The 27,922-nt window shown below is 40.9% G+C and overlaps 1 protein-coding gene and 1 pseudogene across 2 annotated transcripts in view; one reads left to right on the top strand and one right to left on the bottom strand.

The window, feature by feature from the left end:
• The window catches only part of Nhs (NHS actin remodeling regulator), a 90,359-nt gene that overhangs the window by 19,911 nt on the left and 42,526 nt on the right, over window positions 1-27,922 (bottom strand). Inside the window, exons 1-3 of one of the 2 annotated variants that reach the window (XM_010643638.3) lie at window positions 21,477-21,650; window positions 21,098-21,250; window positions 15,095-15,228 (exon numbers count right to left, since the gene is read on the bottom strand). In XM_010643638.3, the coding sequence (XP_010641940.1) occupies window positions 15,095-15,228; window positions 21,098-21,250; window positions 21,477-21,519 (330 nt within the window). In that variant the 5' untranslated portion in view covers window positions 21,520-21,650. Of the gene's footprint in view, window positions 1-15,094; window positions 15,229-21,097; window positions 21,251-21,476; window positions 21,651-27,922 lie in introns of those variants that run through there. The other variant, XM_010643639.1, reaches the window with a different exon arrangement.
• On the top strand, window positions 5,524-9,097 carry LOC104875920 (annotated as a pseudogene).

Genomic DNA, 27,922 nt, shown 5'->3' with positions numbered 1-27,922 from the left:
CAGAGAAAGACCAGCCATTTCTTGTTCATAACTGTATTTCAACAACCTCAATGGTGCTCCATAAATATTTGCTGTATGTACTTTTAGCACTGCCCAAGTACCTGGCATAAGCAAAAAAAGTCCCTCATAAAGAAATTATTTCTACTCACATATAGTTTTTCAGTACAACTTCCAGTAAAAAGTCCAAAATCACAAATTATAGGAGGAGATAAGACAGCATGAGCAAGAAGCACCCAAAACAACAGATAATAGAAGCAGATCCACAGGGAGTCCTGATTCTGGAATTATCACTGAGTGCAGGAGTGGCAGTAAATATTGGTTTCTCCACAATACACGTATGGAAAGAGTGCTAACAGATCACTCATTCATTTATTCATGAGCATTTCTTAGATTAGGGTCAAAATCAACCCTGGTGGAAACCATCAGATTCAAAATAAAAATAATCTCTCCCTCATGGTTATATGTGTGTTCACTGTACAATTCTTTCACATTTTCTGCAATAGGAAGATGTTCATAATAAAATGTTGAAAAATGAAAAAAAAAAGACATTTCTTCCTCCTTTGCCAGACTCCCTCCCATTCTGGCCCTTCTACTGATTTTGAGGGGTCTTGGACTTCAAAATTTTAAATTCAGCCAGTACCAGTTATGGCTATCTTGTACCTGACAAAAGAATGTTTCTTTGGTGCCTTGGCTCATTTCTGCCTCTGCAGGCCCCATCCGCCCCTGAAATTATTTGCATAGCTACTCCTGAAACTGCTTTAACAAAAGCCAAAGTTAGACAAGGCCAGTGTTCAGAGAAAGACATAACAAATAGTATACTCAAAAGTAGTGCAAGAAATTTCTTTGGTGAATGCTGAAAGAATATTTTTTTAAACCCGATCTTTCTTCTGGTGTGTATGTGAAAAAAGTTCAGTTCTTCTTTCGTGGATATGAACAAATATTTCTTCCAAGATTTCCAGATTTTTCCCTAATCTGTCTTTCCTTCATGCTATATTTCACTTTCTGTTACGTTTTATTTTATATGCTGATGGGGGTCTACTTTGCTTCAAAACTTTCCAAAGACATCTGTTAAAATGTAGTGGATATTCCAGCAGGAAATGTTTTGAAAAATTGGCTTTGGTTTGTGATCTAACTGATATCACATGGCATTAATAGCAGTCAACTTTTAGAGCTGATTTAGTACTATCATGCCGTCTTAAACCTGAGAAATATTTACTGGAGACTGCGTATTACAGTACATTTGAATACAAGAATACCTTAGAGCCAAGGTGTCTATTGAAAGCAACACTGGGTTTCTAAGGAGGTGAGATGGGCTTTTGCTGGTACTTTACTACAGGACTTACTCGTCTTTAGATCAAGTCTTTGCATTTGTGCAGTAGTATGGCCCATCTGTGAGATGGAAGATCCCCCATCTGCCTTGGATTCTTTTGCACAGGAGTGTGTGTGGATGCGCTGTACATAAATGTGAACTGCTTTGATTTTTCTCAAAGGATGAAAGAAATTTGACAACTCCTGCTTCACATGTCACTCTTCTCACTACAATCACATAGCACTTTTATTCTCTTAAGACTGTCTCAAAGTCTCCCACTGGCTGGCACTGTCCTCCTACTTCTAAACATGTTTAATAACATTATTTTGAATTTATCCTGTGCTTCTTTCTTCCCCCTGTTTAACTGCAACCTTCACAAAGGCAAACAACCATGGCAAAGCAAACTGAGGAGGCAGGTAGAAGTTTAGGGGACATACTGTGTTCTTGCTGTCCTAAGACTTTCTTCCCTTTCCAGCTTGTCCTTTGTCAGTACTCCCTGTCCCAAGGAGTTAGGGCCTTCAGCCTCCCTAAAGGGCCTAACTATAGCACCCTTAACTAGCATCATCACCCCTAGTGCCAAGCACTGAAACCCTTCACGCTGTATTTCCACACAGCGGTGAAGCAGGAAAGAAGCCCACAAATGTACCTGTGTTAAGATGCTCAATGAGAGAAAAAAAAGATGCTGAGAAGTCCTCATGAAAAACTCAAGGACTAAATCTCTGAAGCAGAATTCTAGACAATGCTTGTGCACTAGAGAAGGAGATATTTGGGAACAGGGTCTACTGAATTCTTCTTTTGACTATTTCATACATTGATATTTATTTCAAATACCCAAAAGCATAAATATTGAGGCTTGGGAAACATCGCCTTATTATAAGTCTGCTTTCCCAAGTCATACTTTTTATTATTTATTTCCCTGCCAAATGTATTAATATAGCTACCACCACTTCCTTCATCCTCTCCTGAAAGGCACTTTGGAAAAAAACCCCACGAATATAGGGTAAAATGCATACATGCCCACCAATAAACATATACAAAGGTGCACAACATGCCTTTATTTATTGGGAAATTTGGATTAAAACTATAATGATACACTACTGTATACTAGAGAGGTTCACTAAAGAAGGATTAATAATACGTAGTATTGGCAGAGATGTGAAGCAATTGGAACTCATAAATTGCTGAGAGAAGTATAAAAAGATATAGTCTCTTTGGAAACTGTAAGTATCTAATAAACATATATCAAACCTTTAATTCCCTCTTATTTACATAGAAGAAAAATGAATATATCCACCAAAAGCTTTGCATAAAAATATTCATAGCGGCTTTATTGGTAAAATTCAAACAAACAAAATTGCACAACTAGAATTAACCCAGGTATCTGCTAACAGCAGAATGAGAAACAGATTGCAGAATACTGTATTTACACAATGGAATACTACACAGTAATAAAAAAGAATTCACTACTGATGCATGCAACACTGATCTCAAAAAAGTCTGTGAGCCAAAAGAAGCCAGGCACAAAGGCTATGTACTTGTTCACTTTTGAATCCCATTCTGTTGGTCAGCATTTTGGGTGTGAAAATTGCTCTTAGTGACAAAACCTGAAAGACAATGTCCGTGGTACAGTTTCACCCAAAGAGAGGGTTTCTGAATAAAAGTGTATAACTACAAACATATCTCTCTCCTTTTGCTCTCACTTGGACTGGAACAAAAATTCTTGGGGTAATGAAATGTAAAACAATTTTATGTATTTAAAAGTACTTGAGTGTTTTGCTTAATCATGTCTTATTAATAAAGCATTTTAAACATGCAAAGTATAACAAAATTATATTTGGAGGTATTTGCAGAAAGTAGTCCCTACATGAATAGGAAAGAGGATTATAGGGAATCCCAGGATGGAAAACACTGTGCTGACTGATCAGCTCAGTTGTTTATCCATAGGAATTGCTCTCTGTCGAGAAGAACAAAGAAGAGCCCACTGTACCATCATCATTGTGAGGCTGATGCCAGTGAGTATCTTATTCATCCTGCATTGCTAGCTTTGCTAATGAGTGAAGCCATTGCCAAGGGCCACTCAGCTCCATCAACCCTCAAAGGTTGCTGGTACCAAATAAAAGACATGAGTGAGGCAAAGGCAGGCCAGGCTTTGAGGTGCAGGGAAGAAAGAGTCTTTGAACTGCTACCAACAGACACAAAGACCCTCATCCAAATCGGATGAACTGAGCCAGTAGTGTGAGTCAACAGAAGAGCCCAGGGGCAGGGAGATGTTGCCCATTCAGTTCCACTCCCAGTGAAGCTTTGCACTGGTAACTCAGGCCAGATGTGGCTAAATCTGAGCAGAGTCATATTTGACTACTTGACCTCATCACATTCAACTTTTATAAAGTAAAAACAGATAAGAGTTTCTCACACACAATGCTTGCACATTTTTCCTTTCCCTTTACTTTCAGCACAACTCTGTGAATGTTATTACATGCAGACTCATGTAACCACTACCACAATCAGGATAAAGAACTGTTCTCTTAACCCCCAAACTTCTCCATGCTATCCTTTTATAGTTACAACCACTACTCAATCCTAACCTTTGGCAGTAATCTGTTCTCCATCACTCTGGTTTTGTCTTTTTGTTTTATATGAATGGAATCATACAGTATGTAACCTTTTGAGATTGGCTTCTTTCACCCAGATTAATGCCTTTGAGATCTAACCAAATTGTGTACATCAATAATTCATTCCTTTTTATTGTGAATAGTATTTCATTGTCTGCCTATATTTTAAACTGTGAAAAAGTCTTGGGTATGTAAGAAAATGTCAACCTGAGAATATTCTGTAGTGATGTATACAGGCAAGTAATTTTATTGACTGTTCTATAGCCAGGCTAATACTTAAAAGCAAAAGAAAGAATTTTAAAACTAAATTCTGAGGCAAGGATTTTAAAAAATTTCTCATGATATTTTATTTTTTTCTTCATTGAGTTTATTTACATTTTAGGTATACAGTACAGGTACATTCATCATTGGGATCTTGTACCTTTACATGACAGGTCTTGGTTCTCATCTTTTCCCCTTGTCCCTGCCCTCCCTTCACACCCTAGTCTCCTCCCCAGTTAAAAATATTTTATTTCCATTTTTTCATTTTCTCCTATGTTTTTTCCTTCCCTTACCCTTCCCACTTTCCCTACACCTTTAGGCCTTTTCTTCCTATTTCACATTGTCAATTATCTCATTAGGATCTTATGTACTATTATAGTTTATTCACATCAGAGAAACTGTTTGGTATTTACACCTGTGTGACTTATTTATTTCACTTAAGAGTATATCCTCAATATGTATCTATTTTCCCATGAATGAATCTAATTTCTCATTCTTTACGGCTGAGTAGTATTCCATTTTCTCATGATATTTTAACATAAACCATGCTCAATGGCTAATGCTTTCATTGGCCATTGTGTTGGTTTTGAAACTATTGTTTTGTGGCTCCAAACCTACTCTTCTGTGCTCTGCTCTATGATGCTGAGATTTTCCAATCATTTTTTTCCTTGTCAGCTGCCCCCTATTAAGTTCTGACAGTAGAGGGACAAGAGGAAGATTAGAAGGCTGGAGGAAGAGGAAGGGACTTCCTCACTCTCATGGTTCCTGTTAGCAACATCTCACCAATGGCCTTTTGCCCCGTCTATGTCAGTTGGTTTCACTCGTCATCTGTTTCCCCATGTCCACAACAAGCCTCATCATGTGTTATAGAGATGCCAGTCAAAGATAGCCATTCAATGCCCCTTTCCCAAAGGTCTACTAGGTCTGTGTGGTTCATCTTCTGATGCATTAGCACCAGTACGGGGCCTAAGATTGGCAGGATCCCCTATTTGGAGGTCTGGTTCCCATCTCCTCTGGGGCTTCTGAGCTTTGGAACTCCCGAGGCACAAGCATCAGCAAGCTCTAATAGCTCCCACCACTTTCTTCTGTTCTCCCAGCTCTAAGTAGTATTGGCGGCTTACTGCCACTATCTCAGTGTCATCTCAGTCTCTCATTTGACTTATCAATCTTACAATAATCTCTATGTCAAATTTTCTCTGTTAAAATAGCAGTGTGGTTTGTTTTCCAGACTTTACCCTGGCTGATAAAACATATAGTACAAGCCTCTTACCTTCTGTCTTGCTGTATCCAAGCCATCTAAAGTCCTTATTATTTCTGGTGCCTGAGTCCCTTTCAGAAAATATGATCCAGTGTGATATGCTGTGAGCTGTCAACATGAGAAGGATCTCTATAGCTTATGTTATGTTGGGGAGAAGAGCTAACGTGGTCTCAAAAACAAAATGCTTTTGGTGTTCCTTGAAAATTAGTATAGAGGGAAAAAGAATGTGCTGTGGTCAACGTCTGTATCATTCCACATATCAGGTACTGTGCTGATTTCTCCCAAGAAAATCGCCACATCAAAACAGTAAGCACAGTTAAAGCCACCAGCTATTTTCAGCCAGTCTCCAAGAACCATCTATCGTCTTCCAAGGCCAAGCAGGTAAGTAAAATGGGACATGTAGTAGGTACCACCATCACTCCTGCATCTGTTTGAGACTGCTATCAACCTCTTCTCTCCTATCACACCAAAAACAGACCTCTAAAAACTGAGGAAATTAATCCTAAACACTCTATTTTCATAAAATGCCATCTCTTCTGATCACTGTCATTTATGTGATCAAAACACTTTAATAATTTGCTAGGCTTATTCAAAAATTCAAAAATTTTAATATGACACTCAAAATTCTTCAAGATCTGGCCTGTTGAAGCATTACAACAAATACCCACCATTCTCCCATCAAATACACTAGCCGAAGCAAAGTATCGGCCCTCATCTTTTCCTGCCTCTTCAGGCTTCCTCAGCCTGCAACCCTTTTCCTCTCAGTATTCTACTCCCTCTTCTGAGGCTTTTTTAAAGGCTACCTTTTTCGTGATGTTTAATCCTACCACCCCACCATATACCATAAACCATATACCAATTAGGTATTAACACTATAGTTTATGCAATATAATTATATTGAATGGCAAAGATTATATCCCATTCGGTTTGGTATCCTTCTAGTACTCATGAATAGTATATGTTCAGCTAATTTTTTTCAAAATGAAAGAATAAATGAGAGGCTGCAATGGGAGACAGGACATAAAAGGAAGAGGTACTGTTTTACAAGTGCAGGATATTTTCTGGAGAAGCAAGTGTAGTTTGGTTTGGCCAAGGCCTAGAGTCTATGAGAAAGATTTGTGGGAAATCCATCTGGAAATTACATTAGGACCTGATTTTCTAGGATTGCAGAAAATATAGAGAGTCAGGCTAAGGATTCAAATTTATTTCTGTAGTCAGAACAAAAAATGGAAAGTTTGGGATTAGAGAAGAATTTGTCTGTCAGAGATTCTCATACCACAGAATTTTTCTTAACTGGTTTAGAGGAACAAGATAAATGAGACAAAGAGAAACAGCTAAGCTGAAGCTAGAGACTTAAGTCTGATGGATAGAATTCATTTTAGACAGTTCATAAAACAGATTACAAGACTATGAATGTATTTACAGAAAGTTGTAAAAATACTAGAGAGCTCCCATATACTTGCCCTAATGTTAATATCTTACATTGCCATGGTATATTTATTGAAGCCAGAAAGTTAACATTGATAAATGCTATCAATTAATCTAAACCTTCTTTGAATTTTGCCAGTTTTCCCACTGATGTCCTTTTTCTCATCCAGGGTTCAGTCCAGAATCACACATTGCATTTAGTTGTCAAATCTCTTTCGGGTCCTTCAATTTCTTATAGTTCCTCAGCCTTCATCTTCTATGACCTTGATATTTTTTTTCAGAATACTATCAATTATTTTATGGAATTTTTCTTCAATTTGGGCTTCTTGGATGTTTTCTCATGAGTAGACTGAGGACTTTTTTTGCAAGAGTCTCATAGAAGTGTTTTCTCGATGCATCATATCAGGAGGTTCATATACATGACTGTCCTATTACTGCTGAGGTTAATTTTGACCACTTAGTGAACATGGTGTCTGTCAAGTTTCTGTAGCCAAAAATTACTATTTTCTCTTTGTAATTAACAATTTTGGGGAGAAATTTTACCATTATGCAAACATTCTCTTTCTTAACATACTTTCACTCAGCTAACTTTAGCATCTGCTGATGACTACTGTTTACAAAAATTATCCCTGTGGTATTTGGCTAATGGTAATCTGTCCCTCTTGATGACTTCTACATTTATTAATCAGAATTCTGTAAGGAAGAGTTTCCTCTCCCCTATTTATTTACCTACCCAATTTATTTATTCATATAAGTATGACTCAGATATTTGTCTTATTCTATATGTTATAATCCATTACCATTCTTATTTATTTTATTGCTTGAAGACCAGATCTGGCCATTGGAATCTCTTTCAAGTTGGCTTCTGTGCCCTTTTGTCATGCTATTAGTTTTTGAGAATTTTCTTATTTTCTGGCACCACACAATAGTCCAGGCCTATCTTATATTTTCCCTGACCAGCCATGAAATAAATCTCTTCTGCAAGAATGGTATTTAGCAACAAGACCTAGGCAGTAGATGTGCTCATTGCTATGAGAGTGCCATTGCTTCTAAGGCCCTCTCAGATGACAGAGCTAGGCAGTATATTTCTGTACACTCCTATGTTCACACACATATATTTACTTAATATCTATCCACCTATGTCTATACATATGGCTATGTATATGAATTTATTGACATTTTTTATTCCATTCCAGTGCTGCAAGGCTTATTCTAGAATTCCCCCTTTCTTATTTATACTTTTCTCCAGGAGTGAGACACCTGATTCATTAGCTACAGTATATTTATTTGTTTAATCTTATGATGGACACACAATACTTTCAGAATTGCTAACTCACTCCCTTGTGAAAAATAAAATTTCTAATTAAAGTTCTTCTTTTTGTGGTACTGGGAATTGAACCCAGGTGTTTTGCACTGAGCGACATTTCGTGCACCATCCCCGCCTGCCACACACCTTGCTATTTTTTATTTTTGAGACAAAGTCTCACTAAGTTGCCTAAACTGGGCCTTAACCTGTGCTCCTCCTGCCTCCCAGAATGCTAGAATTACAGATGTGCAACACCACACCTGCTACGACTTTTTATATAGCTTTTTCTGCTTTTGGCTTTATCCTGTTGCTTCTGGCAGGATGCCTCTCTGCTCGGTACAGGGTTGCAGACCTCCAAGTTATCTCAGACTGAAGAGTTTGAGGCCATCAAAAAGGAGACGGGCTTTTCCCATAGTCCGACTGCCTGCCAAAACAGCTGGTTCATCAGCCTGGTCAAAGCGAAGACCAGGACTCTCAGCTGGGAAGATTTCCAGTGGATCCCAGAACTTGCCATCAACTCTCTGGGAGACCAGATAATCAGCGCCTTCTTTCCAGGCAGTGAGGATCAGGTGAACTCTTGTGGATTCAAAAGAATCTTGACCTATTTCTGACCCATTGACAATAATGCAAAGAACAAAGATGTGAATGAATCATAACTCCTCAATATCTGGATCAACAAACTACACTTTGCTTTTCAACTATAGAATCTGGATAAGGATGGCAAGATCTCTCGCAGTGAGCTGTTAGAGGTTACGCATGATGGTCAGGGTGAATATCTCAGCTGAGCAACTGGGCATCATCACAGACAGGACCATCTAAGAAGTGGATCAGGATAGGCATGTACCATAGCTTTTAAATAATTTGTTAAGGTTTTGGAGAAGAGGAGCATAGTACAGAAAATGAGCATCCAATTTCTTGACTAAGGAAGGCACTGAGATCAAACTATCCCTTGCACTCTAGTATCTAAGAACTAGAACATGAGCATTCACCTGTTCACATGCCCCGCCTCCATCCCATCATGCCCCTTCTCTCAAAATACTGCTGCTATACAACAACCCTAGATATGCTCTCTCAACACAAACTTGCCTTTGGTATAAGCAGCATTACAAAATGATACAGTTCTCCCAGTCTCTAGCCAGTCTTTATCCATTCACTGGTTCTCCATTTCCAAATACCATCTCACTTGTTCTGCTGAATGCTACATGTCCACCGGTCTGAGACAGAGAGGTGGAAACGCTCCAGGAGCCAGCCAGCCAGGCTCTTTCACTTGGTGTAGATTGTTAGCCATGCTGCCTCTCTACCAGCAAGGCTTCAGCCCTTTCCATGTGTCCTTTGCTCTTCACTCTCTGTCACCTGACCTACCCTGCCTTGCTTGGCCTTTCAGTCTCCCTGATTTTTATTAGCCCTTCAAAACCCCCTGTATTCTATGTGGCACCCCAAGGCATGCCCATTAATATGTTTCTAACTTGGCAGAAAGTTCTGTGGTCTGATAGTTTTTATTTACTTTCACTCATAAATGGGCCTCGGAGATGTTTTCTCCAGGGGACACTTTTCAGGAAGCAATACTTCTCTCAGAAGAATGTGACTGTCTCTTGGTCCCCTGCACTCTGCTCTGTTGTCAAAGGACAACTTAATGGAAATCTTGTTGGAAGGTGAGAGACAGAGTTGAACGTCCTAGGTTTGCCTGGGTCACTCTACCTCTGGCCTGAGCCTCCACATACACACCTATGACCTATGTGGCAAGCCTTGTTATTGCACTCTTGATTCTTCAGAAAGCAGCCGTGTGTTTGCAGGTTTGCTAGGGACACCACCACCACCATGATAACTGACAATATGCTTGGGGACTTTGTCGTGTGTCTTTTTTTTTTTTTAACCAAGGAAGCTGGGCACCCTATCAAGTCTCCTGCAGCGCTATTTCTGCACCAGAACGCTTTTCACTTTGCGTTTCCAAGTAAAGATTACTGCTCAGAAAGTGCTAGTCCATCCTACCCAAGATGTAAAGATTGTCCTCAGTCTCTTGAAAGCTTTTACACTTGGCAAATGACTATGCCGGAAGCTGCAGTCCGCCCCTCAATAGAGGTAGGTCCAAAGCATTGCATGTATTGTAGCATTAGGTGCCTGCTTACACTGATATCCAGGCCCCTTGGTCAGGCCACTGCTAATCCCTTAGAAACACGGAATCTAGTATTGGTGGCACAACCTGTGGTGGAATGAAAAGCCTTTGACCAAACCAGAGCAGCTCTTTTACCAAAGTCAGCTAAATTTAGATTTCACGATTCAAGCAGCTGATGTCCTGAAGTCCCATCTATGTCTCTGCATTCTTGTATCTGCCATTGGCCATCATTCTCTGATCCACTGCTTACTGAAGGAAAATGTACACAGAATTCATAAGGAATGGAATGGCTGAAGAATTCCCTGCAAAGCTATGGGGAATAAGTGGAGAACCAGCGGTGAAGGTGGCCAGGAAGGATGATTTATGTATAAGTGAAGGATGAATTCTTTTTGATGTGTCATTCTGACTTTGTGATCAGTGATATAGCCACAGGAATTGTATAAAGGGGAAGAATTGTTTACTAGTCATCAGTTGGTACTGCAGAGGCTTTTTGACTCAAATATCTAAAGTTCCTAAGTTTATGACTTTTACCTTTTGGCCTTATAAAAACTATTTTAATCCACAACCGTGCCTCATCATTCTATTTAAACCTACATTTGTGGACCTATCAATAGGTATTGGTGGTTAAAACAAAAATACTGTTTTCCAAAATGACCAACGTTAGCAATTTCCTTCCCCACCTCCTCCAGGGTGGTTTTGTTACTCATCTGTTACTATTTGTTTTCCATTTGGGGTACTCCTCACATTCTGATTGAGGTTGCTTATTTACTTATGGGGGTATGCGCAGCTTTACCTGGGCTGTAAGAGTCTGTGCTGCACAAAAATATACTCAGAGAACTGTAATTGCCCCCACAACCCTACTACTTCCTTCCCATTCTCTGGTTTTTCCCACCCTACCTAGCCTCTGCAGGTAAACCAATGTCGTTCATTTCTGATTTATCCTTCCTGTACAGCCAATTTTGCTCTGCTTGTTTTGAAATGTTGAGTTTGTTCCAATGCAATTGACATTTTAAGGGAATGATTTTTAACAATGTGGATTTTGCATTGGTTTATACATAATTTAATACACATGAGAAATTCTAGGTAAATGAAGGAACTGCGCCCAGCTGAGCTGAGCTGTGTAAGAACACAAAAACACACACACCTCAAACTTCTACTAGCTATCCCAGTTCATCCTGTGTGTTAGAAGTTCATTCACACCTGCTGCTACAACCTTCCTTCCAATTTCAGATCTCTCTCCTTCCACTCCTACCCAGTAACTTACAAGCTACAGGCCTTCTGATACCCACTCCACGAATAAACATCAAGGCTTTTTCTAGGTGAAATGCCAATTTATTGCAGTATTTATGTATTTCTTAATCACTTCCCATAGTTCCTTTTTGTGTGTATGTGTGTACTAGAAGAATATTAAGGTCCTCATTCAACTTTCCCTCAAGTCTTTTGGTTTTTATTGCGCAATTTTGCATAGCATAGAGATTTTTGTTTTGTTTTGTTTTTTTGAGACAGGGTCTCACTATGTAGTTAAGACTGATCTGGAACTCACTATATATATATTGTCTGGCTGACATTGTGAACTGAAGTCTCTACCACAGGTTTCTCAAAAGAAACATATAGAGTATGGGGAAACAAATGGACTTATGGGTTTGCAATTTTGTTTTAATTTAGAATTTTGCTGTTGCTTAGTTTCCATTGTTTGTTGCATTGTGTTTTTTTTTTTTTTTTTTTTTTTTTTTTGCAAATAAAGTGGATACCATAAGATCTTTCATATTATGAGTCTAACTTCATTTTACAAAAAGCTTACTGGTATTTTTATTGGAGTTGTGTTAATTGTAAAATCTTAGGACTGATATATTTTTAATGTTGAATCATTCTATCCAAGAATAGTGGATGTCTTTCCATTTGATAAAGTCTAATTTTGTGTCTTTAGAAAAAACTTTAAAGGTTTTCTTATACAGGTTTTACACATTTCTAGAAAATTAATTCCTAAGTATTTAATTTTCTTTGTTATTGCTCTAAAGGGGGCTCTCTATAACATTAGTCTTCTTATTGGCTATCCATTGGGTAAATGAAGGGAATTGACTTTTGTGTGTTGGTATCCTTCAGCCTTACTTAATTCTTTTATTGCTTGAGTTAGCTTTATCGTTGATTCTTGATGACTTTTTCTGGTGTAATATCATACTATCTTCAGTTAAATATAGTTTCTTTTTTTTCCAGTTCTTATGCCTCTAATTGATTTATCTTGTCCAATTATGTTGATTTATACTTCTGATACAATGCTAAATAGTAGCAGAGATAAAGAGCAATTCTCACCTTCTTTCTGATTTTAGTGGAAATGCTTTTAATGATTCCCATTAACTACTAGCATTTAGACTAACATATGTGTGCACATATATATATATATTTAATCATGCTAATGAAATATCACTGCTACTATTTTCTCGAATTTTTTATTAAAAAAAGATATTGAATTTTTGATTACGGCTTCTCTAGTATTCATGGATACAATCATACAGGTTTTCTATTAATATAGTATTTATACTAATAGATATCCTAATATTGAATCAACATTCTATTCCTGGAATACATCTTATCTAGTCATGGTATATTAATTCCTTAATGTGGCATTGTATTCTGTTTGCTAGTGTTTAATTTCACATTTTTGAATCAATAATCACAAGTGACATGTTTGTACTTATCTTAATTTTTATATATTGTCTTTAATACGTTTAGGTTTCAGTGTTATACTTGGTTCATAAAAGAGAAGTTTTACTTTATTTTCAATGCTTCAAAAGAATTTGTAGCGCATTTGGCAATATATGGACTTTCAAGGTTTAATAAAATTCCTTTGAGAAATCATCTGGGCCTAGTGGCATGGTTCCTTAATAACTTTTGTTTCTTCTATGGAAATTAGTTCATTTAAGCTTATTAATTCTAAAACAGGTCAATTTTGACAGTTTTAATTCTTCTAGGAAATTATCCACTGAACTATATTTTCAAATTTATTCCCATATCAAGTAGTTCTTATAAATTAAAACAATTATTTAGAAATTCTAAGTATTATTTGAGAGGGGAATATATTCTTAAGGTTTACCTAAGTGTCATCTAGGATCCTTTCTTTTGATATTTGTTGGAAAAGTGAAATACCCTCATTACTATTCATTATTTTAAGCCATTTCCTATAGTCTTGCTTTGGTGTTTAGACATTATTAAAAATTATGCAGATTACGAGAAAGGGTTATATTTTATGTTGCTTTTATAAATGCTCAAAACTCTTCTTTCTCACCTCCCCTGCAAGAAGAACCAACTTAATGAGCCACAAAACACGTTATAATGAATGGGAAAATATTTTTAGCATTTTTATGCAGAAAATGCCTCATTAAAAGCAAATGCTTCGGCAAGCATATTTGGGCTTAATAAGAACTTCTGTGGAGCAAGGGTCTTTATGACAAATCACAAGCATGTGTAACTGTACTATCTGAAGAACTAGAAAACCCTGAGAGGCTTTTATCCCCCTTTCATACCCTTGGGCTATATCACTACATTGTAGTGAGTGCAGCACGTACTCAGTATGCATTTAACGGGCACTGAAGGTCACGGTGCCTGCTGTCTGGCTGCTGGGAAAGCAAGTCTATCTATGCATTGTCCAATACGACGCAAGGTCTTATCTGGATATGTTTCATTATGCAGATTCACTTAGGTGAACTCCGTTGTCATCTGGATGTTTGGCATCATGGGACCTGCCTATTTTGCACTATTTTGCATATTGTATGAGCTATCAGGGTGCAGGGTTTAGAATCACACATACAAATTTAACTTCAAATCAAAACCTCAACTGGTACTTACAGTTTTATAACATGTTTAGGCTTCGGGCCCCAAGCCAGGATAAGAGAACAGCAGTGTGCAGACATGCAGGCAGGCAGTTTGGCTTGATCTGATCACAGAAACCACAATTCCTCACCTCAGTGATACCAAACTCAGAGGACAGTGCACTCGCTTGCCCGCACTGAGGCACCAGAAGGCATTCAGGGAGTGACATGTTCACAGTGGCTGTTGAGAGTGGCGCAGGTATTCTGAGCAGGCTCAGCTCTATCATCTGTGATCTATACTTGGGGGTCAGGCTGAGTTACAGTTGTGTGCCTCTGGATGAGGTTGAAATCACCAGCAGTGATCATGTCACTGAGGCAGTAAGTCATCCTGGAGAATCAGCCTCTTTTATAGAATGGTTAAACATGAAATAGTCACATGATTCTTCCTCAAGTGGTAACTTCCCACGTCACTGAAGTTCTTCCCCAGATTTTCCCACTGAGTCAGCTACACTATCATTTGCTATAATAATAGTGGCAGTTATGGTTAACATGTAAGGAAATCTTACTCTGTCAATCAGTCACTGTGCTGAGTTCTACACGTGTCTTATCTCATTGAATACTCAAGCCCTGTAAGGTAGATGCTACTGACACCCCCATATTACAGATGTGGGGACTGAGGCCTGGGTAGGTGAGTAACTTTCCCTAAATTCTTTAGCTTATAAGGAAAACTGGGATTCCAAGTAAATTTGCCTTCTGATTTTAGAGTTCTAAAATATCACTGCTTCACTGCATCGTGCAACCTGTCATTTAAAAATATACCTGAATCCCTATTCTATTCCAAACACATTGAGGCATTCCTTTCAGAAATTAAAAGGGGAAAGTTCACTTGCTCCCAAGTACCCATGATCTGCCCTTTCAGCCATCCCAGCTTTACTCAATGGGAGGGGGAAACTGACTCCCAAGACAGACTCATGTTTGCTGCCGGAGGCCACCAAGCTTACCGTGAGGAAGTGGCGGTCCTTCACTTCGCGCCTCCTCTGGCTGTGAGCTGGAGGGTAGGCTGGCAGTGGCGGAGCAGCTATGGACAGGGGTGCAGCGGCTCTCTGCTCTCGGCCATCGCTCCGGCTCCGGTGTTCTGACAGGACCAGAAAAAGCAATGATAGTGAAATACAGTGGATCCTTGACTTAGGAACTGAATTCATTCCTGAGGGCTGGTTGCAACTCGGGTTGGTGAACTGAAGCCTCAGGATCCACTACAGTCTTCAAAGTCTCTCTTCCTGTACATAGGCAGATCTGAGTGTCCTTAGAGAGACGCTGACCCAGGATTTCTCAGTGAACCCCTCACAGGAAAGGATGCTGTCGTGTTCCTTCCAGAACTCTTTAAGGTTTCAATCTGTATCTGAGACCATCTGGAAGCACAAGCAGCTGGCATTTGGGTGGTAGCTCAAGACTTTGTTTCTAAGTTAAAACTAAAATTCCGGTCATAACCCAAGTTGTTCGTAAGTTAGGCCCGTCGTCACTATAACTCGAGGGTCCACTGTACAGTTAGCATTTTCAAGTTCTCTGGCCCCCACACACCATGAAAAATATTAGCAAAAGACTTTTTATCAAAAAAAAAAGTGAGCTTTTCTGACTCTAGCTAGTTGGTTCTTAACTGAACTTTCATTTACTACCAATATGAAGTTGGATATATCCATTCTAGTGGGTTCATCTCATGCTCTCTGCATAAGATAGCTCACTTCTGAGATCCGTATTTCTTCCTCATTTCAAAACATGAATAGAAAAACAAAAGTTGAGAACAACGGTAGAAGATTTGCTGCTATCAGTGCCAGAGTGGAAAGTAGACACAGACATACGAGAGCTGTCTGGCCTGGGCACAGGAGACAGCTCACACTGGATCAGGGGAACTGATTGCTATGGATTCAGGAATTTATGAGAGTTCATTTTTCAACTACTGGCACCTGGGAATGGGCTATGATGTGGCAAAGGCCACACATCAGGTCCTTTATTTATTTATCTTACAAATTTTTTCTCAGAAAGCTGGTGACTTGCACACCATTGCAGCCATTTAGGCCCTGTCTCCCACAAATTTCAGAGGATTTGAAATCCTGGTCTTCTGGAGAAAGTAAGGCAATCCCAGTGGTACTACCTATCTGACTTAGTCATAAAGCTACCACTGGGAAAAGCAGGGAAATATCTCGATGAAATGGTCCTGACTTCTTCACAGGAATATAAAACCAACTCACCAAATGAACGAACAACAAAGAATCACTGAGATACCAAAAACAGCGTTTAACTTTCTGGTGTCTCTGTCCACACGAAGGGCTGCCCATCTGCCACAATCCAGTTTACACTCATGGCCAGGGCCTGAAATCTCTACAGTCCCCCTCATGACCAAGGCACAAATTGGTACAGTCAAGTTTTCAATCTGTCCTGCCACTATTTGAAATAAGCATTATTCAGTACATGTACAATAATAATCATAATGTCCCATATTTATTGAGTAACTGCCCCATGCCAAAGACCCTTCGCTGAAGCTCTTACCCACAGCGTCTCAACAAACCCAGTTAGTGGGCATTCATGCCAAACAGATTCAGGGAGGGTGAGTCACTGTGGAGCTAACAGTGGTACAGACTTAACGCCAGTGTCTTTGCTCTTGACCACTTTTTGACCTACAGGCACTGCAAGGTTCTAACATCTCATTCACTGGAGCAAGACTTATTGAGCTTGGCATTATTTGATTATGTTTTATTTATAGTATGAATATAAAATAAAAAGATTTATTTTTATTTTTGACCATTGATAGCATAGGCTGTGGAGTATTTGGCGACTTACAAGGCACAACTTATTTTTCTTACCTGTGGTAGGAAACAGAGTTAACTCTGTTGATCTTTTCTGGTGACATCAGATGCCCCTTCTCCAAAGGTCCTATTTTATTCTTACATTGATAAAAATACAATCTCTCTGCCAGCCTCTTCTATTAGAGGTTGGCCCTGGAGGACAGAGACTATATTTTGTTCAGCTTTTGATTATAGGGCCCGCAGCGCCTGTGACATAGTAGATTTTCAATAAATGTGTGCTGAGCAACTGAAAGAATGAATTAACACTTTCATTAAAGTGTAGTTTTTTTAAAAAAAATGCATTCTATTTCCCACATACATCTATATTTATACTGGTCCTCTCATTGCTAGGTGCTTCTCTAGGTTCTACTGCTTGTTTTGACAGCCTCCGGAATGCTGGCCCCATTTCTTGTTTGCTTGAGTCTATGTGCTACTTACTAAATAAGGAACTAAACACTCTCACACTTTTTGATTTTTATCCATGTCTGGTTTGGCTGCCTGTGGGCTTCACTGCCTGAACTTTTGACTTCGTTTCTGTGTCAGGAAAATGCGATGGTATTCCACATCTTTCTTTGCCTGGGATTCTTCTGAAAACATGTTGGCTCTCATTTACAACCAGAGGGGGGAAAATCCTTAAAACCACGTAGGTGGTCTTTGCTACATTGCCTCCAAAGTCAATGTTTATCGGGAAGACATTTAGAGATAAATGTGTTCCTTGTTAAAGTGCCCACATTCAGTGCCACCCTCATTTTTCTCTGCAAGCAAACAGTGGTCTTCCTAAAAGGGCAGCACAAAAAAAAAAAAAAAAGATTTTACGTTCTTAAATTTACCAAGAACAAAAGAATATAGGTGTTACTGGTTAGGAGGTGCAAGGAGAGCAGGAATTAGAAAGGAATCAGCAACTCGATTTCCCATTCAATTGCTCCTCTCCCACACTATTTTAAATAAATCTTCTTTTTCCTTTGCCCTGGGCTGGGAATAGGCAGGCTAGATTAATGGCTCCCTAATAATACCTTTTACTAGTGGTGAGGTAGGGAGAAAACAGGTCTACCAGAGCCCAAAATTGCAGTGAGATCTTGGTTCTTATTCCCTTAGACCAAGGAAACTTAGATCTCAGTCAGAAACCTGAACAGAAAGGAAATATAAAATATCATGATCCCTTTATAGTCACTTATTAATCTCTCTCCCAGCTTTATGAACATAAAAGATGGCATCACTTAAAATGATTATTGGCTCTGAGCATTAAAGAATTGCTAAGGAAAAGGCAAAAAAAGTAATTGGATCCTAAATAACTTGAAATCCATTTAGATGCCACTTCCTCTGGGACACCAGCCCACATCTCACTGCATTGAGTTTCCCTGGTGACTTGCTATCTCCCTTACTAGACCAGGAATCCCTTGTGGACAGAGACCAGACTTTACTGCTCTCTGAATCCTAGGCTCTAGCACCAGGTCTGGCCCTGAACACAGTTTGTTGAAGGTTTTGCTATGAAACAGATAACAGGGGCTCCTGGTTTCTAGGTTTTATTCTCAGTCTCCCAGCTCCCACCTTCTAGCCTCATTTTTAAAAGAAGCACAGAGCTGCAGCCACTGCTGGTTCACTTGTCTGGGCTTCATTATGCACTCCTTCCCGCTGGAAGCCAGGCTTCTCCAGCTGTCCAAATAGAGACGATACAGGGAACCTCACTGGGGCCCTAGCCAAGCCTGGAGGCCCTCTGAGCGGTCAATATTATTCATGACCACCAGATGGCAGAAGTGGATCATGCTGATGAATACCCTGCTCAGCGACTGTTTCTTGGACAAGGTTGGGGGAAAAAAAGTCACTTTCTAATTTGAATTCTACACTGCATGTTTTTAATTCTATGAGGCCTATAATTCCTGTTTATGGCTCTCTGCAGTGCTATTAAAACTACTACACCCAAGATTTGCTATTGAGCCAACCACAAAACAAGCCACTCTGTGGAGGGCAAGACGCAGCTCCACAGTCTTCTCTCCAAACCCCAGGAGGCCCCATATCCCTCTCTCACCCCCCAGGAGGAAGTTCAGAGAAAATTGATATTGGCACTTGCTGTTCTTCAGCTCTGCCATTAAGTCCAAACCTGATAAAGCAGTGAAAAGTGATAGCTTATGAGAGGCTCAGTGTTATCTGGCTGAATCTGTAAAAATCTAAGCAGGGAGGACCGATTAATAATAATGAAAGGATAAAGAAAATCATGTCTAAAGGGCTAATGTTACTCAAGCTCTCTAACGCTGGGATCCGAGAAAGCGTTGAGCAAGAAGCATCAGATTCCTATGAAGCCATCTTGTGCCCTCGAGGCTTGACCAGTTTTCTGCAGAATTTTATTCTGTTCCTTACATCTTCATGGAGGACCTACTATATGCTAAGTGTTTTGAATAGACTAAATTAATAGGATGTTACCCTTGCCCTTGAGTTGCTCATGGATGAATGGTGGAAGACAGGCCCACAAAGGTTAGTTATGACAGAAGGTTGTTCAAGAAAACACAGGGAGGGTACTAAAAATCCAGGCTGCAAAGGAAAGGCAAAAGTTGTACGGAAAATTTCCGGAAGGTGGCTTGCACTAAACATTTGTTGAAGAAAATTTTTTTGACCAACTGAAGTTGAAGTAAATAGCAAGTATGCCACAGACACTTCTAGAGGACCCCTGATTCTCACTCTTCATTGTAAGTGTCACAGTGTCTACCACTAATGAGTAAGGAAATTTTTAGAAACAATTGCTTTTGGGATAGGAGGTTAGCTCGTTCATTACAAAGAAAGAAGCTGAGGATAAGGCAGAAGTCATGTACATGTGGAAGAAAATAAGATGAAAACAATACTTACCATAACTTTATTCTCTATCTTGACAATGATAGTGGAATATTTTATTTATATTCTAATATGCACAATACCATTTTTTAAAGGAATGAAGGGAATTTGGAACAAAGACAAGTGAATGTGTAGACACCATATATCTCCATAGCAAGAAGCTAAAAGCAAAAAAGCTGGCATGCCAACTTTTGGTACCCCATTTTAGGGGTCTCTTGAAGGACAGTGCTCACTTTGAATCCGCTTATCTTAATTAGAAAGGTTTTCAAGTACTGGAAAGTAACCAGTGCTAGAAAAGGCTGGATTTCCACCTTGACTGCTATGTGACTGTCCCCGGTGCTCTCAGGGCTGTGAGAGAATTGTAAATATTTATTTCCAAGGGTCAGTGTATGGCAAAGAGGACAGGAGGTCTGGCTAGGGGCTCAGAGGCTCAGGTCTGGGTCTTGGCACTGTACCTATCCAGTTGTGTGTGACCCTGAGCCATTTTCTCTATGGCTCTAGGCCTCCTCCGTGTACTCCCCCATAGAATGAGGGTGCTGGATCAGCTCCCTGGTTCCCAACAGAAACTGCAGATTCTGGTAATGGTTGTTGAATGGCTGAGCAGAAGCCAAGCATGACAGCCATCCTGAAATGCGCGGGACAGTCAATGAAGAAGTGTTCCAGGTCCCACACAATATTCAAATGTCCCATCTGTTATCTTTTAATAGATAAAAAGCCTAGAACCTATTTCTGAATCAAACCTAATTCCCTTTCATTATAAGGCAAAGTACCTTTTCTGCTCTACCCTACTATATGTTTAGTAGACCGATTGCTTTGGTGTATCTTGTCCTCAGGGTCCTTTCATTTGAAAAAGTTTCTGATTGTCTTTATTTAATGCAAACTTTTTTTTCTGGTACTAGGGATCAAACTCAGTGGTGCTCTACCACTGTGCTGCATTGCAAGCTCTTTTTATTTTTTCTTTTGAGACAAGGGCTCCCTAAATTGCAGGCTGGACTTGATCTTGTGATCCTCCTGCTAACCTTATTTTTGATAGGTACAAACATCTAACTGCTTTTGTTATGTCTTCCATTGTAGTTGTGGTTGAGCATTTGCATATTGAAATATATATTACTATAATTTTAAAAATGTCTCTTTATTATCAAATTTAGACTATAATGCTAATTTTAAGATGTGTATAAGTAGACTACAGTACCCATGGATTTCATCCAGGGTAGAAATGGGAAAGTGTTAGCTATAACAAAGGCAGGCAGGCATTGGAACCGATGGGACAGGGACCCCCTGGACAGGACAGTCTCTGAGTTCTCTTACAGAAAAGCCCCAAGCCTGGGCTCCATCCATTACCTCTGCGCAGAGCTTGCAGGCTCTGCCGGGCATGGCGGTGCAGCTCCTCCACACAGGGTGGCCTGGTGGCCGGGAAGAAGATGTTTCTCTGCTGCTGCCACGGTGCACGGTAGTACACACTCAGCTTACTCTCGATGTCCAGGTTGGAGACGGCTGCAACACAAAGAGGGAGACAGGGCGCTGTACATCAGAAGCTTTGCACTGAGCACTGGTGGCACCTGGGCTGGAGCGGGAGCAGGAATGGAGTCTGCCTAGAGGGCACATGCGGATGGTGATGGCAGCCTTCACACTAACTCCAGGCTGGAGAGAGGGAAAAGTTTGCAATCTAGGTAGGGACAGCCTTTGCCTCTGAACTGGGGGATGGGAGGCCCCAACACACCATCTGCTTTCCTCTCCACCTTGCCTTTGTCACAGTGGCTCATCAACCCCACAAGTTCCTGCCTGCTTATGGGTGGGGTGGGAGTGAGAGTCCTGTGTTCCAAGAACGCTGAGGTCGGTCTCAGGTGAGTGGAAAAGGCTGCCCTCGCTCCAGTCTTCCGGCCCCAAGGGCTCAAAATTGTAGTGCTTCCTGCTGCTCCTGCGTCTACCTGGACTTCGGTCCATACTTTGCCCTGCTCCTCCTCCTTTGCAGTCCCTGGCCCCAGCGTTCTCGTACTTTGACTTCCACTTCCTGACTCCACTGCTTAACCTCTTTCAAAGCCTGGCTGACTTTCTGGGTGTCACGCAGAGGGAGCACAGCCAGAATCCGTGATGAGGCGATAGGTATTAAGTGAAGGAAACTGCCAACAGCACGGTTTTACATCTCATCCAAACTCAACGAAGGAAGATCTCCTTTCCCTAACCCAGCATTTCATGCTCTACTGTCTTCTTCATGGACACATGGCTTCTAGGATGGAGCTCCCCACAAGTTGAACATGAATCTGTATGGAAGAAGGTGCTAGGAAGCAGGGGATTCTGGGTAAGAAATAGCTGCCCATAGGAACTCAGGAGCACTGGGCAATCTGGCAGCCTCAGGAATGCCTGCCCAGTCTGCCTCCTTCCAGACCCATTGCCCAGGCCCATCCTGTCTCATCCCTCTTTCTGCTTCTTTCCTTCTTTTTCCCCATGTGTGATTCAAGGGCACTCTGACCAACTATTTATCCCATGCTCCAGACAGGATTTGCCTCTCTGATCCTTTTCTTTGAAGTCTGCCGTACCATTTTAGTTTGAGAAGACTTATACAGAACAAGATGCTCCACAGAAAAAGCAGAAAACAAAATGGAAAACCAGGGAAGACACCTTGGTTTTTTGTCAGTACTGGAGACTGAACCCGGGGCCTTAACGCTGAGCTGTACCTTAGCCCTTTAAAAATTGTTTTTAAATTTGAGACAGGATCTCAGTAAGTTGCCCAAGCTTGAACTTGTGATCCTCCTGCCTCTGCTTCCAATGGTGCTAGGGTTACAGTATAAGCATGCACCACACCACACTTGGTTGGGAGATACTCTCATAGATGGAGAGAAAAACTGGGAAAAATACAAATCTTTTGGCGATTAATTCCCCCCCCCACACCAAGTACTGCAGTTAGTTTTGGTTTGGTTTTCTAATGCAATATTCGGTAGTGTTTTTTTTCTTCTAGAATAATGTATCAAAACTACAAAAATTGCCAGTAGAAATAAAGACACATTTCTAATGATGTGAAGAAATAGCACTTGGGCAGAATCAAGGAGAAAATACCATGCCTCTAAAGCAGTTTGTCCAACAGAATTTTCTGTGATGATGCAGTTCTCTACAGCGGTGCTGTACAATATGGTAGCTACTAGCCGTACTGGCCACTGAGAAAATAAAATGTGGCTATAGTGAGTGAAGACCTGAATTTTTAATTTTATGGAATTAATGGACACTTAAATAGCCATATGTGGCTATTGTATTGGGCAATGCAGCTCTAACATAATAATAAATAGTCTCCTCTGCTCTCTCACCTTTAGCCACCAAGCAGATTACTCCTCTTGACCTGGGTTTATTCTCCCCTGGTGTTTAGTGTTCAGGGAAGCCTTTATAGGGGAAGAGTTCTATGGAGCCAAGAAGGAAAGGCAGAAATTTTTCTTTCTCAGGCAGCTCAACCTCAACCTTCTCCTGGGAAACTGTAAATACTTGGTGAGCCAGCCAGGGGTCACTGAGTCCTGGGGACAAGAAACCCTAGGAGGAAACAGTAAGGCAGAAGCCAATCTTTTCAGACCTTAGAGGAGGAGTAGGAGTGGAGCGTACAAGGCCAGATCTTGATTAGAGCTCTCCTCTCTGGTGAAAAGGAGGGGCAGTCCTAAAGACAGAGCTTCATCTAACCCCACCTCCCAGGAATGTTTTGGTTCAGTGATTGGAACAGCAGAGGTCCAACTCCCAGCCAACAGGGTTGAGGTTGTCATCACCACACCCAACAGAGACACCTGTGAACTCATGTGCTGGAGACAGGTGGGAGAGGGGGCAGAACAGCACGTTTACCTGTGGGAAAGAGCAGGCAATGTCAGAAGTAGAGGGGCTTCTGGATGCATGGCTGAGCCCAGGGGACTGGAGGTAAGCCAGACTTACAGCCCCTCATCCCTCAGTGCTTCTGGCCAGAAGCTTGGAGTGTTGACTTTCAACACTTCTCAGAAAGCAGGTCATGTGTCCATGGCTCCTCAGCCTTTGTGTGGGGAGGGCTGAGCTCCCACACTGTTTATCTTAATTTTGGCCTCAAGAAAAGACTCCTCTGGTGTGCTTATCAAAAATGTAGAATTCTCAGCTCCTACCTAGACTCCCTCAACCAGACTTTCCAACCGTGTCCTGATAATTTGTATTTTTTAAAAGTCCCCTGAGGTTATTTTTATCATCAGGTAAATATGAAAAACACAAAGTGTTTTTTGATGATGCCCTGGGATCTTGTGGTAGTCAGAGGAATTGGATAACATGGAAGAAGGGAAGAGACCGCTGACAATGGAAATATCTACCTATCCATCTGTGTATAGAGTATTTCCAACAAGCTGTTAGTTCCAGGCAGAGTGCTAGGTGCTAGGACACAGCACAAAATAAAACATAGAGGAATCCCTGCCCCCTGGAGGCACGTGTTTTGTAGCACTGTATGAAAATGATTTATACATAGTCCTGGATGGAAGCAATGGTTTAGAAGAGATGCCCTTCAGCACACTCTCCCTGCTATAATATTATACAATTCCCATCTTAGTAATAGTCTAAGACCTCTGGACTCTAGAAGCCCTAAACACCAAAAAGACTACAGTTCCCACTCTTCTGCCTCTATCTTTTTAGATAGAGCCTCTATCTTTTTGCTGTAAGTAACCCCACATTTCAGAATAAATTAGTACATCACAAAGAAGCTCAGCACAACATTTTCCTCATCAGCAAATATTATATATCAAGCTACATACAAAAGAAAAGTACTCTTTTTTTTATACTGGGGATCGAACTCGGGTCCTTGCTTGCGAGGCAGGAGGAGGAACCACCGAGCTAAATCCCTGACCCAGAAAGTACTATTTTGAATGTCACTCCTCTGCCAGTGTCCCACAAACATCCCTACTGGACTTTCTGGGCAAGCCAGCACAGAATTTCTAGGCTACTAAACTCTGCCTGCTGCCATGACTGACAGGGGCAAAACCTCACACGAGTTCAGCATGAGTGGCCAAGCCATGGTTCCTAGGAAGAATCTGTTTCCTTCCTTACTGAGTAGCTCTTGTGCATTTCTGCCATGCAGAAGCAGGTGAGCATTTCACTCATTAATTGCCACAGGGCTGTCTAGCTCATAGACATGGATGGAAAGGGAAGGAAAACTTTCATGCCTTGGCTCCCAGTCCTTTGGTTGCAGAGCATTAACTAGTATGATATGACCAATGGAGACAGCAGACAGGCACTAGTGGAGCTCTTTCTGGGAAAACTATGCCATTTTTCATCATTAAAAATCAATTTATTTTCCCAAGTAACAGGGCAACCCAAATGGAACCTAGTCATTCATAAGTTTGTGGTGTCACTGCCATTGCAAGCCTACCCTACATCTTCAGCTTCCTCTATGCCTCTTATGGCTTGAATAAGTCCACTGATGAGCTTATAGCTGATTTGCTGTTAGGGGCATTTTAGAGGCAGGTCATTGGAGGCTGTGACTTGGAAGGGTTATGGCCCTCCCTGGCTCCTTCCTTCTCTCTGCTTCCTACTTGCCAGGATGTGAGCAGTTGTCCTCCATGGCAGGCCCTTCCACCATGCCATTTCTGTGTTTGAGCCTGCCAACCATGAACTGAGATTTCTGAAACTGTTACCCAAAATAAATCTCTCATGTAAGCGTTGGGTATTTTGTCCCAGCAACAAGTAAGTGACTAACGCAAACCCTTTTGCTTCCACTTTAACAATTTCACTGTAGATGAACCATGCCCAATAGCAAGCCTAGTTAGTACTGGTGATCTTTATTCTTGCAAAAAATGGAACTTATAGAAGCAAGACAGTTTTTTCTATGTTTATGTGAATACATCTAGGGGCCCTTCTATGGTAGGTAGAATTCTAGGATGGTCTCCAAGACCCCTGCCCTCTCAAGTACCTAAACTGTGTAATTCTCTCCTTCTTGGGTATGGGTAGAACTTATGACTTATGCTAATCATACGTGACAAAGAATTTTAAGATTCCTTCTCAGTTGACTTTGAGCTCAGCAAGAGAGAAAGTATTATCTTGGATGGGTTTGGCCTAATCAGGTAAGCCTTTAAAAGAGACAAGAAGCATCAGAGACACGTTTCCTATTGGTCATTAAAAAAAAACATGTTCCATGTGGAGAGAACCTCGTGGCAGTAAATGGTACATCGCCTCTAGATGTGGAGGTCTCCATCCTACAACCCCAAGGAACTGAAGTCTACCAATAACAGATGAGCTTGAAGGAGGCTCCCAAGCCTCTGAGAATATAACCCCAGATCTCACCTTGATATCTGCCCAGTGGGGCTCTGAGCAGACTCATGACCCACAGACATTGCAAGATAATGTGTGTTGACTTAAGCTAAGTTTGCAAAAATTTATTACGCAGCAATAGAAGCAGTAATAGAAAATGAACATAGTAATCTGGAGTCAGCCACTTGTCGCCTCCTCCCTTCTATAACTGCTCTCCATGAAAGGGCGAAACAACAGCAAAGGTTGCAATAGGAGATAGGGTTATATGTTTTATTTGATCCTCCATAACAGGAAAAAGACTATGTGTATGTATCACTTTCCCACCTAAGATTATAAGCTTCCAAGAGGAGCTCTGACCATACACCAAACTCTAAGTCAGGTGCACTCCACTCGTAAAATCATGGAGCCCTCACAGTACTCAAAGAGGAAAAGCATTGGCCCATTTTATAGATTAGGAAACAGAAGCTTAGAGAAAGTAAGTAAGTTTACAAAGTCACATACCTAGTAAGGACAGAAGCTAGAATTAGAAACCATCTTTGGTTGGTTTCCAAGCTTCTTCTCTTTCCCAAACCAATACTGAAATGTTTGCTTAAGCTAAAATTGATTAGGGTGGGGAGAGGAAAAGTGGACTTTCTGCCTGATTGACAAATATCTGGCAAAGCATTCCAAACTGCCACTCTCTGTGTCATCTGTATAACCAAGAACTGAGTGAATCTTCCAGGCTCCTGAGTGCCAAACAGGAAGCTGGGAAGATTTGTTGCATTCCAGAAAGACAAATAGCACTGCAACCAGATACCACAAAACCGAACTGCTGAAAGAAAACCTCATCATAGGGAATGTTCACAAGGTAGTGAAAGTCTTTATAGACTGATCTTAGCTCATTCCCCTGTCAAACTCTGGAAATAATGGAATTGTCTAGATCTTGATTCATAGTGATGCATTAAAAGCATGGAGATAGTCATTGGGCTCCTTGGAAATGAGCTGATTTAGACACTGAGGAAAACCAGTGGCTGACACTCTTTTGGAAAGATCAGGCCCATTTCTAAGAGCAGGAGGGGGCATGGGTTTAGGAACTGTTGGGAAGGAGTAGAAACCTGGAACAAATATAATGTCACCCCAAGCTTCTCCAGCCCCAAATATCCCTCTGTTCTGCTTGGATTGATACTTGATTCTACCTTTCCTGGCCTCAAGAGCTTCTTGCTGACCTAAAATTTATTAACCCTGGGAAGAATGCAAAATACTTATTTTTGCCCCCTTTCTTCGATAGCCCCCTACCCCCAGTCTCTACCCATGTCCCGGGCTTTCTCCCCCTGCAGCTCCTTCCTCCTCTCAAGCTCTTAAGAACTTAAAAGGGAGGACATGACAGCTGAAATCAAAGTTTAATGCTGCATGTGATGAAAATTTCCGGAAAAAAAATGTGCCAAGCAACTCAGAAATGGAATTTTTACCCCTCAAGGGAGGGAAGAAATTCTTAAAAATGTTCTTAAAATGCCTACAGGATACATTTGCCCACACACACCTTTGCCACCCTTTCTTCTGGCTCTTCTATTCATCACAGCCACCCCTATTGTGCAGCTTTTTTGCTAAGAACACATAAAAAGCATCCTTTCTGACAGCTCGTGATAGAAAGCAGCAAGGAGTATTCACACGGATACATTAGTAAGCATCTGATGTAGTCAATGTCACAGACACCTAGCCAGGTTGCTCCTGGGTTCCCTGCTATGCTGAAGCCAATTCTGAGCAGCGATTATCTTGGTGAGCAGAATGGAAATCTACTCAGTCTGCTGCTGCTGCTGCTGCTGCTGCTGGAGTTTTCAGATCAGCTGCGAGGATGGGGATGGGATTTCACCAAGTGAAACCATTCGCTCCCTCCCGCTCTTTGTCCTTGACAACCAGCCCCCCCCCCCCCCGCTGCCCACTCTCATTCGGGACTGTTGG

Source organism: Fukomys damarensis, unplaced genomic scaffold (assembly GCF_012274545.1).
Source record: "Fukomys damarensis isolate Sample0158 unplaced genomic scaffold, DMR_v1.0_HiC HiC_scaffold_39, whole genome shotgun sequence".
Classification (NCBI taxonomy): domain Eukaryota; kingdom Metazoa; phylum Chordata; class Mammalia; order Rodentia; family Bathyergidae; genus Fukomys; species Fukomys damarensis.
This window is presented reverse-complemented; position numbering and strand designations above follow the sequence as displayed.